Raw genomic sequence first — 10,927 nt, 5'->3', positions numbered from 1 at the left:
CTCTGTCTACAGGGTCTTATGCCTCGTGCATCTTCACTACAGCTTTTTACAAGCTTTGGTACTGTACATCCCGAAATTCCAAAGAACAGATCCTTCTTGAGATCGGAAACGACATGCGTAGGCTACTGTTCAGCTGAAACATAAGCGTGACTCTGCGTTAGAGCGGAAGTGTTGCTTGCACTGTCCTTTCAGCATCGTAGGGAGGCGTTCAAGTTCACTTCTAGTTCACGGTACATTCTGTTCCACAAAAACAGACACGTGTGTGTGTGGGGCTAGTTACAGTGCAATAACAACAACGTGACCCATCTCGAATTGACAGCGTTGTTAGAAACGGGATGATTTATTAGACGGTTTAACTTGCTGAAGGTTGTTTACACGCGTCACCTTTCAAATAGTACAACAAAAACAACACCTGGATTTCATTTTATTGCGATGATGAAGTCTCATTCCTATGACTGACAACACTTACCAAGACAAGTAGGCTAAATAGGCCTATTTCAAGAACGTTGTTAATAAAAAAAAAAAGTTGTATGGTATGAAATGTTTAGAAATATATCAAATATATGAAATGCTAAATATTTAGATGAGTATTCTGCTTAAGTGAGTGTTAATAGGATTGTTGATAGTCTCATGTTGTCCTCTCTACTGTAAATGTAAGCTTTTTGGTATTAACAGTATCATAATACGTTCATGCCGTTCATGCCAATGGATACACTTTTGAAATGGGGTCGCAAGTGTTGTTCCCATATTTTCCTAGAACTGTCTCCCACTGTGAACCTCCGCGAGTTCGGAGATTACTCCGAAAAGAGTCGTGTTACGTTTGCTCTCATTGGCTAATTTCTCCTTCTCCAGCGGCCCTTCGCGAGGGCCCGCCTCAAAACTTCAAGGCTACTACTGATAGGCAATGCTTGTGCACTGTGCAGCACAAATCCTCTGCACGCATGCTTTGTTGAAAGAAATGGACTTCAGTTTGAAACGTGTTGCTCTTGTGTGTTAGCGATCAATTGCTCAATACTTCGCTGCGACCATTTTCCCTGAAAGCTGAGAGATCAAAGAATGTATTTCAGGTCGACCGTCGAAGACAGGTCTTGAAGGTTTTCGAAGAAATGGATATTTATTGCTGTCCATATAGGCCTATGTTCAATTTTACTTTAAAAATCCCCTCGTCACAAGTGAAAAAGCTCCATTGAGTGCAATATCCCATATACATTGATATATCTACCTCTGTTATATGGTTTATTTACTGATTTCTATATTTTATGCTTATGTTAATATTTTTCACTGCATGGTGCCTGTTAATGTGAAACTAGCTCACACTGGGTTTTTTAACATCCAGTGACTTGAGATACATGTAAGATAGACAAATGATAAATCTTATCAATGCAAACGTTTACTACTTTTTTCTTTTTTCTTTTTAGAAACAACTATATATCGGCCAGTGCATTGAGTGATTACAGTGTTGAATGAGGGCACATGTTACTACTCGTAGTTCCTGTTATGTTAGCACGCCCCTCATCCGATACTCAGAACACTATTGGACCCATGAGCCTTCAATCTCATGCTGTCAAGGTGATTCCTGGTATTGCATTCAAAGCGTCGCTCTTGCACCACCGTGTCCAATCAGCGACGAGTTTTATGATGACACCGTGGGATTCCGCGAAGTACTGTTTCTTTCAGATGAGAACAGCAAACAGCGGCACAGAGAGAGGCACACGGATGAGGGAAGAAGGGAATGACAGTACTCAAAGTTCCACGCTTTCTGATGTGGTTGAAATAATATTGGGAATAGGCACCTGGATGCCTATTCGATAACTTGTGCGTGTAGACGCAAGCGACACGCGCTTTTATTCTTCGCTTAGAACATTAATCATCGCAGTCACATTGGGAAAAACACGTGTAGGCGTGAAGCCACGTTTTCCAGAGTCATCTGTTTCCCGATGCGCATATGATGAGAATCCCGAGCCCTAAGTTTTTCTATTTGTAGCAGGTGACTCCTCCATTTCCAGGACATTTTAGGTAACTACAATGACGGACGTTAATACTGCAGCTAGGTCATTGGGGCCGGTCTCAAACGGTGACCGCTCAGACAAACTAGCCGGCGAGGAGGCATCTGAAGAAAGTCAAGAGAGTCGGACTCTGTTAATGGTCGCAATGATTCTGCTGGACCTAAATCAGTGTATCCCGAGCGGCATCAGCGCCAAATGTATAGTGGACAGTGATGTGGATAATCAGCCCGGCGTGAAGGAAAACCGGGAGAAATGCAGACAGAACGCGAGAAGGGTGAAAAGGACACGGAACCGCGACAGACTGCATGTATCCGCTGAGAAGAGACACTGCTGTCCCTATGCTGGCTGTGCGAAAATATACGGCAAGTCGTCCCATCTTAAGGCGCACTTCAGAGTACATACCGGTAAGAAATAAGCACAGTTGAATTATTTTGTGCTTAAGTGTACAGTAACTCAACCAACGCCGGTATTTCGATTCGGATCGTTCGTTTATCTGGCCCGCAGTCTGTTATTACGCCCCACGCCCGCGTGTTCTGTTCGGTTTCGGGAACTGCCACTCGTAACGGTGGGTGTAACCGCAGGCGGAGCGCTCATGGGTACACATGAGGGTGGAACAGGACACACTGTTACTAATCAAAGTGTGAGCAAACATGTTGCTTAGTCCACATTGTTACGCAGGACACCGTGAGACCATTAAATTGCGTAATCGTGTGGTAAAAATGCTAGAAGTAGCCTATTATCATTTCAGACTGGCTAATTTGCAGGCTAATGATTCGGTTGGGCCCATATCGCGAATTAAATTCTGTTTTCTGCTTTATGCATCATATGAATTAATATGTCTATTCTATTCTCTTCGAATAACGAGTCTAATCTCAGTGTGTGCCGTGGCCGCTGGTCCTTGATGATCCGCATACTTCAATGCGACACGCACTAAAATAACCGCATATAACCTAACAACGCAACGATGACGTGATGTGATTCTACACGTGGTGCCGGATGTTTACATTGAGTGCGTTCACATGCGTTCACATTCAGAGCAAATCACTAGTAACTATCAAAATCAGCGATTTCTCCGATTTTTACATACGCACACTGAACAAGTTGCCAAAACGCCGGTGAAGGTGCGTACATGCATGGAAAAAATCTAGACGTGCCGATTTTTTTTTTTTTTTGCTGCTGCTGCTGTCTGTTTTTGTCAGTAAGGGCTGAAATAAAAACAGTTTTAAATTTCTCTCTCCCATGTGTGTGTTCTTAGGTGAGAGGCCCTTTCAGTGTACCTGGCCAGGCTGCGCAAAGAAATTCTCACGGTCGGATGAACTGACGCGACATTTTCGTACGCACACCGGGGAGAAGCGTTTCACGTGCCCGCTCTGCGACAAATGCTTCATGAGAAGCGATCACCTCACCAAACACGCCCGCAGACACGTCAACTTCCACCCCAGTATGCTTCAGGGTCCTGCCGGGCGGAGACGACACTCTTCAACGTCTACATCGTCCTCTGGCTCCAGCGATCACATGTCTGCTGATGTTTGAGCAACCATGTGACCCCTCACTGCACATTTTGGATGTGTCTTTCTTGAGGCTCAGATCTTGGAGCCTCTGATATTGAGGTGATGATATGAGATATCAGGTGTGTTACATAATGGAGACATACAAAATATTTTGTGCTGGAGTTCTCCATGACAAAGCCTGAAAATGGGACTACTCAATGGAATGGACAGAAATCATCAGCTTTAGGCAGAAACAATAATGCACATTTAGTCCAAGGGTTATTTAAAAATTATAGGGGTATTTATAACTTGTCACATATCATGAATATAAGATTGTTCAATACAGAGCCAGGGGATTTATTACACACCCACTGTGACAAAGGGAAGTGAAAAATATATAGTGTGTGGTGAAACGGAGACACATTTTAATGATCACTTTAAAGTGTCCAATTTTGCAGTGGTCCAGTTGGCAGAAGTGGATTGGTTTTAAAATAATCACTATGAATGTTTTCAGTTATTTTGTGTTATTTACAGGGACAGCAGTTGACTTAAGTGTTGAAGATGGTATTTGTATGATATTAAAACAGATGGTTACTTATGAGATTAACTTCGCATCGTGTGAGGTTTTACGCACATAAACAAGCTTTGGTGTTTTTTAAGCAATCTAAGTAATTATTTGCATATTCTAATCAGTTATGCTAAAGAATGTAACTTATTGAATGTACAGCATTGAAAATACTCTATTCAGAACAGTTTTATAACTTCTTTTTGAAACTTTTGTTTTTTGTTTTTTTGGTCAGCCTTCTCAAGTGATGTAGTGAAAATAAGAGAAGTTCACTGATTAATAGTTTACCACCGCCATCTATAGGTGTGTTATGGGAAAACACAAGGTAAGAGTTGTGCCTTACATCTCTGTACACTGCACAGCTGAAAAAGACAGAACAAAGACTGTATATTTCTCCCAGTACCTATGATTTTATTAGCAGCCTATAGTATTTACAATCAATCAATGAACATGAATAACAATATCTTTTATTAGTTTTATTAATGGGTTTTTCATTTTCATACAAGTTCCTCTTGACTTCAGAAGTCTTTCCACTGTTCAGCTGTTTACTTGAAATAATGAATGTTATTTGAATATAGATTTAGTTTAAATCTACCATAATGATCAGCCATTGTGCTTTAAAAGACACAAACTGAATTTTACATGTGAATCAACGATCAATGTATCTGTTGGAGCTTTATTCAATAACAATTGTATAGATTTTTATATTTTATGTTATGATAACTGATCAACAAATATTTGGCTTTTATTGTCACATAGTATCTGTGCTAATTTATTGTTCAGATGTTCCATATGTTCAGTAGGTTGTGAGCCTGAATTCAAGCAGGTCATTTAAAACATACTGTCATTGTAAAAATGCTCAACCTGTGCCTTGTTTTGAGTTTAAGAAGAACTTTAGAACTTTGAGTTTAAGAACTCTTATCTTAGACTGCAGAATGTAATTAGCAAGTTATTGAGAAGTACATTGATGTAATTTACAAAAGTCTTCTCAGTTGTGTTGTGAATGCCAGTGTTGTGATGTGTATATCTGTCTTACAGACTTTGAGCCACTACCGGTGTACATACATATTCTGTACTTTTACATAGGTATCATTTGTGCAACATTCATATTTTGGCTTTCCTGTACCTGTAAATTATGTAAATAAAGGACTAATTAAAAAAAGAAAAGTGTAATTCAGGTCTGCTTTTATTGATATCACTGAAACCAATAACAACATTGTTATTACATAAATGGACTTTCTCACATAATTAACATATTTATAACATGAAAACACAGCTTTTGTCCAACAAATGCTCACCTTTGATTACACTTTGAATTTTGATACATCAGGTCATTACACTATTTTAGTCATAATTAAAACAGCCTAAAAAGTGAATATGAGCAGTTCGAATGAAAACAGTTTGCATTTTGAGATACAACTTGATCAAGACAATATGAAGAGTGTAAAGATAACACATAAAATGTGTTTGGCTTTCAAAGCTGAATGGAAGGGTAAAATCTGTAAAAGGATTTCATGTGTAGATGAACAGCGCAGTTTCATCATTGATAGCTTGAATCGTTTTAATAATAACAATAATGAGGCCAGGGATTTGATCAGTTTAGTAACATTAACATTCTACGGTTAGTTCCAAAGACCTGCAGAAAACAGTGCTTTTAAATAGCCCACAATGTCTGAGAAAGTAACTGATTTCCATGAAATGAAGCGATATATTCTGATTGGTGGTATGCATATAAAATGCTAAATTAAAATGGACACAAGGTAAAGTGATTCCAACAAGGAGCATAAACATTCTTTGGTGCCTTCAAGTCTGTGAAATCTGAACATCTTCCAGACTAAAACAGTACTCACTGTAAGAAAGCTTACAGGCGTTCTACATCTAACATGTTTGGACATTCTGTCTAAGGATTTTCAAAATGTCATAAAGGCTATTCAATCATACCCAGTGATTTCTGACCTTTGAAAAACTGCTTTGAGAGACAGAAAGGTCTTCATGTAATCATTTTATCATCTTCGGTCTGTAGTGAGAGGTTACTGTGAAAATAACAACTGTTCAGAAATGACCAATCAAATAAAGAAGGGTTACTGTATTTCCTTTTCGTTCATGACTCATTCGGATCTCAAATCCAGTGTAGTTTCAAACACGATTCAATTAAATACTTGTGTGAGATATCAAGAGTAAACAAAAAGTGTGATGCCCAGGTACATGCCAGTCAAGGCTACTGTTAGTGCTGCAGTACGAATGCACCAACATGCAAAATGTTCAACAGAAACGAATCCAAGTATAGCCTCAATAGCAGCCACGAACAATAAACATCCAACCAGATCCGTACGGAAATCAAGTCTTACCATAACGACAATGTTAATGCAATGAGTGCAACAGGAAAGCAGAGAATTCAGTGGATAAGCTATTTCAAACTCTCTGTAACATCAAGTTGTTTTTAAATTCACAATTAAAGTCATTTTAATGCTTTATTTGTTCTACGTTCACTTGTACAGTATAACACAATGCCAGCTAGGAGGTGAAAGTGAGCAGACTCTCCTAACGTATTAGCAAACCTGTGCATATCCTGCCATAGGAGGAAGCAACCAATAATAGTCATGTTTAGAATTATAAGTAAGAGTAAATGTGTGTATGTGTGTGTATTAGCACATGTAATGTGTTTTGTGTGTCTGTGTGTTCACATTTTCCTGTACACCATGTTCATCATAACGTTTACTGTACATTTCCCTCTGTAATATTGATTAGATGTCTTATCTGAGGTTATGAAAGGGAAAGAGGGAGGGGAAGAGAGAGAGGGAGCACAGGGAGGGGAAAAGGTGACAGGTTTACTGGATTTGACAAGCAGTGGAGGAGGTGGCTTGGCAGCAGATGCAGGTGGAGTTAACGGATTTGGGTGGTATGAGGTCCAGGTCTTCATCGTCGGGGATCTCATCCAGCCTGTATCCATCTTTCAGTAGTTGGATGTTCAGATCCTGGTTTATCTGCTGCAGGAAGCAACGAACAGCATGTCAGGCCAAGCTGCATAACCGCCACTAATTAAATTATATAAATTAGTTCAATTTTCCTGGCAGCAGTTATTTAATAGATTAATAAGACTACAGGTTCAATAGCTTGATTGGGACATTTATTGGTTTAATGAATCAATGACATGAACAACAACATGTATATGATTAACAACAACAAATGAGCAATGGTGACCTTTAAAGGAATAATTCACCCCAAAATTAAAATTTGCTAAAAATTTAGTCACCCTTAGGCCATCCAAGGTGTAGATGAGTTTGTTTCTTTCTTGGAACAGATTTGGAGAAATTTAGCATTACATCACTTGCTCACCAGCTCTGCAGTGAATGGGTGCCGTCAGAATGAGAGTCCAAATAACTAATAAAAACATTACAATCACATGCAGTCCACCGAATAACGTCCTGTTACAGTATACGGGTCCATAATCCATAATAACATTATTTTGGACTGTTTTCGCTTGTAAATGGTGCTTGATCTGTGCATATTTTTTCCTGCTTCAGACAAGACGACTTTTCACTAGAGAAAGCAATAATATGGATAGAGGACATGTATTTTAGCTGGAAGCAATGGTTTGACATTAAAAACATCTTTTAATGATGAGTTTGTGTATTAAACACATGCAGCTTTTCACAAGATCTTAATTGATTACTTGTATATTATTGTGATGTTTGCATCAGCTGTTTTAACACCCATTCACTGCAGAGGATCCATAAGTAAGCAAGTAATGTAATGCTAAATTTCTCCAAATATGTTCAGACGAAGAAACAAACTCATCCACGTCTTGGGTTGCCTGAGGTTTTTAGAACAAAAGGGAATTTAGTGCATAAAAGATTGTGAGTGACATCTGAGAAGGAAATCCACTGTCAAGATGCTTGGGGTACGGGGCTTAGGACATTAACCAGAGATCATAGGTACCTGTTCCCTTAGAGACCTCACCTCGGCTGACGAGTATCCTGACGAAGAATATCTAGACATGTCAAAGTCGTCATCGCTGCAAGGCAAGTGAATACAGTGACTTTGAGGCCTGTGGCCAATGGAGGCATAAATAAATCAGTGAAGGATGAGTGAAGAGCTTACCTGTCTGTGTCAAGAGCAACTAAAGGTTTCTCATCTGGACTTTGGTCTAAAGAAGAGTAGCCTTTATTGGGAACCACTAGCCTGGATGGAAAGAGAAATAGAGACAGGTTTTTTAATTAATGTGAAATAAAAGAGTCTATGTACATATTGAAAACTATGATCATTTTCTCTTGTATTTACCTTGTTCTGGCCATCACGTTATTTTTCTTGGGTTGTTGATTGACAGGGCTTCCAGCATTGCCATTTTTCAGTGATCCTTTCCTAACCAACTCTCTCTTTTTGTCTGTGAGAGAGAAAAATATTAGACATATTTATATTTTAATCATGTCAAATGAAACAACACATAATTGCAAAAATTGCTTTAAATAAAAGCATAGCATTAGCATTTGGCAGTATAAACAATCCCACAACTAACCTATCTTCATGTGGAGAGGGGAAGGTTTATAGTTAAGGGTGGCAGGCTCACTCTCCCTGGTATCTGAGTCTGCCTCTGATGTGGTCGATGATGCTGGATCCTGGTGGAAAAGAGGGAAAAAAGAGAAGTGTCAGGGCAGTCTAGTTGGTCGTTCTTCTTGACAAGAGCCTTGACAATCCATTTTTATCAATGTAGATGAGCAAAGCTTTACTTTATTTCTACTGTTTGATTTCTGCCAGCTCATTATGATACCCTGGGATTGATGCGAAAGGAAACACAACATTTTCAGAAGCAAAGGGTGCAATTTGCCAACTTCAAATAAGGATCAGGTAAAGAATCGTGACAAATCATTTTAAAATTTCAAAAGCCTAAATCTAATAAAACTGGAAAAAGGATGAAAAAATATAGGTGCAGCGCAACACATTTTGATATGCCGAGCACAAAAAAACTGTACATATTGTATTGTCCATATAATATAATATAATATAATATAATAATATTACACCAAATCAGTGGGTCACAACCAAAAAATGGATTGCAGACCCAAAAAGGTTAACATTTTAAAGGGGTCCTATTATGCTTTTTCACTTTTTGAATTTTAGTCAGTGTGTAGTGTGTATGTTATGCGAGCTTGACTAACGTGACCTGCCAGAACTGAAGCTAAGCTAGATTTAAAAAAAAAAATCCCTTTTCAAAAACTACAACGAACGGCTCGTTTGGACTACAGCGTTTGTTTTCGGGGTTTTGTGTCACACATATCACACAAAATCACAAATCGGCCCATTAGAATATCATTAAAATAATTCCCGCCTACGGAAATTCGAATGGTTGGGGCGAGGTCGTGGTTAGAACGCTTGGTTGAGTGCCTCAGACAAGAAGACGAAGAAGAAGTGCTGCTGTAGCCTCAAGTTTTCGCAATGGGAGAAAGGTATTGTAATAATGTAAATTATGTAAAAAAATAATGCGTTTTTCGAACCACAGAGCATGAGAGCATGTTCTAGTACACCCCCAAAACAAATTCAAGACATTGTAAAAGAGCATAATAGGACCCCTTTAAGATGAAAAGGCTAACCCCTTTAAGATATTTGTCAAAAAGCCTATTTTAGGAACTAAAGTTCATTTCATGTTTCCTAGAGGGACGATTATTAGTGTTACCTGTCTGTCAGTGAAGACAGCTGTCTGTCTTTGTTTATGCTGCTGCTATGTTTTCTGTAATGTGTTCATATAATACAAAACATCTCATTTCATACCAGAGGCATATGCAGATGCATATATTGGAGTAAAATAAATGTCTCAATCTAAAGACTTCTCCTGCTCTCCTGATTCTCTGACTGGAATCTGGTCCATATTTGGCCGCCTCAACCAGTTGTAATTCGAAATGTAGTAAGGTTTACTACAATATTTATATCATCTGATATAGTTATTATCACACGACGAGTGACGTATTCTCCAAATATCAGCACGACAGCAAATGTGATATTGATTAGATGAACAGCTCAATAAACAAAAAGTTAATATTAAGTGACTTACATTTTAGACACAACAGTTCTTGTTTTTGCTGTATTTCAACAATGAAAATAGTTCCAAACAAAGCAGAAATGTTTTGTGTCTCTGAGCAACACAGGACGGTGTTTCGTTACTGAATCAATCAGCCGTTTGAATGAATCGTTTGAATGAATGTCTCAATGACTCACTCATGCAGTGATTTGCCGCCACCTACTGGCGATTTTAGGTTTATATTTAAAGTCTATTTTCCCAAATCATTTCAAATATCAGTATTCAACATTTTGTTTTTCAAACATCAAAATATTATTTATGCATTTGTAACTGCAGGTTAAATACATTTATGTTCTGCATTAAACAGAATGCATCTAAATGCCACTTCAGATGCGGATTCTGTGCCACCTCTGCATAGCAAACACAAATTTTGTTGATACTGATTTCATTTGATTGTTAACAGCCCTATAGTGTCCTACTATTTGAATTTATTGATTAAATGTAAGAATTTGACACAAAAGATAATGCATACATTTAATTAGGTTAGAAAAAAAATGGCCTTATAAAGGTAAAAATGCCCATAAAATGTAAAAATCAATTTAAACTTATTGGAAAAGTACATTTCTGTTACTCCTGCAAATTAACCACCGCACAGCATATGAAGAATATCAAAATCTTTAGAAGTCAGCTGTCCACGACAGTCCTAAACCTGTCAAAGGCCCTGTCCCAAATGGAACACTTTATGTGCACTTGCAATCTTATGGACTTACAATGGCCGCCGCGTGCGCGTGTCCGTTAAGTCCACGAGACCGTAGGGTGTCCCATTTGTCATTTTAGCGTTCAGAAGGGTGCT

At 38.5% G+C, this 10,927-nt stretch overlaps 2 protein-coding genes across 4 annotated transcripts in view; one reads left to right on the top strand and one right to left on the bottom strand.

The window, feature by feature from the left end:
* The first annotated feature begins 1,418 nt into the window (after positions 1 to 1,418).
* LOC107672754 (Krueppel-like factor 9) lies at positions 1,419 to 5,214 on the top strand. Of its 2 annotated transcripts, none has more exons than XM_016466089.1 (2): positions 1,419 to 2,368; positions 3,262 to 5,214. In XM_016466089.1, exons 1-2 carry the CDS (start codon positions 2,026 to 2,028, stop codon positions 3,537 to 3,539), a joined length of 621 nt encoding a protein of 206 aa, XP_016321575.1. In that variant the 5' UTR covers positions 1,419 to 2,025; the 3' UTR covers positions 3,540 to 5,214. The 2 variants fall into 2 exon arrangements, with proteins under 2 accessions (XP_016321575.1, XP_016321574.1); XM_016466088.1 differs by having other exon boundaries at positions 1,437 to 2,410.
* LOC107672755 (protein FAM219A-like) overlaps positions 4,284 to 10,927 on the bottom strand; it is a 9,942-nt gene continuing 3,298 nt past the window's right edge. The window contains exons 2-6 of one of the 2 annotated variants that reach the window (XM_016466090.1): positions 8,578 to 8,677; positions 8,343 to 8,445; positions 8,163 to 8,243; positions 8,001 to 8,076; positions 4,284 to 7,048 (exon numbers count right to left, since the gene is read on the bottom strand). In XM_016466090.1, the coding sequence (XP_016321576.1) occupies positions 6,890 to 7,048; positions 8,001 to 8,076; positions 8,163 to 8,243; positions 8,343 to 8,445; positions 8,578 to 8,677 (519 nt within the window). In that variant the 3' untranslated portion in view covers positions 4,284 to 6,889. The remainder of the gene's footprint in view (positions 7,049 to 8,000; positions 8,077 to 8,162; positions 8,244 to 8,342; positions 8,446 to 8,577; positions 8,678 to 10,927) is intronic. The other variant, XM_016466091.1, reaches the window with a different exon arrangement.

Source organism: Sinocyclocheilus anshuiensis, unplaced genomic scaffold (genome assembly GCF_001515605.1).
Source record: "Sinocyclocheilus anshuiensis isolate Anshui unplaced genomic scaffold, SAMN03320099.WGS_v1.1 scaffold88, whole genome shotgun sequence".
Lineage (NCBI taxonomy): Eukaryota > Metazoa > Chordata > Actinopteri > Cypriniformes > Cyprinidae > Sinocyclocheilus > Sinocyclocheilus anshuiensis.
The sequence above is the reverse complement of the archived record's forward strand: the minus strand, read 5'-3'. Positions and strand labels throughout refer to the sequence as shown.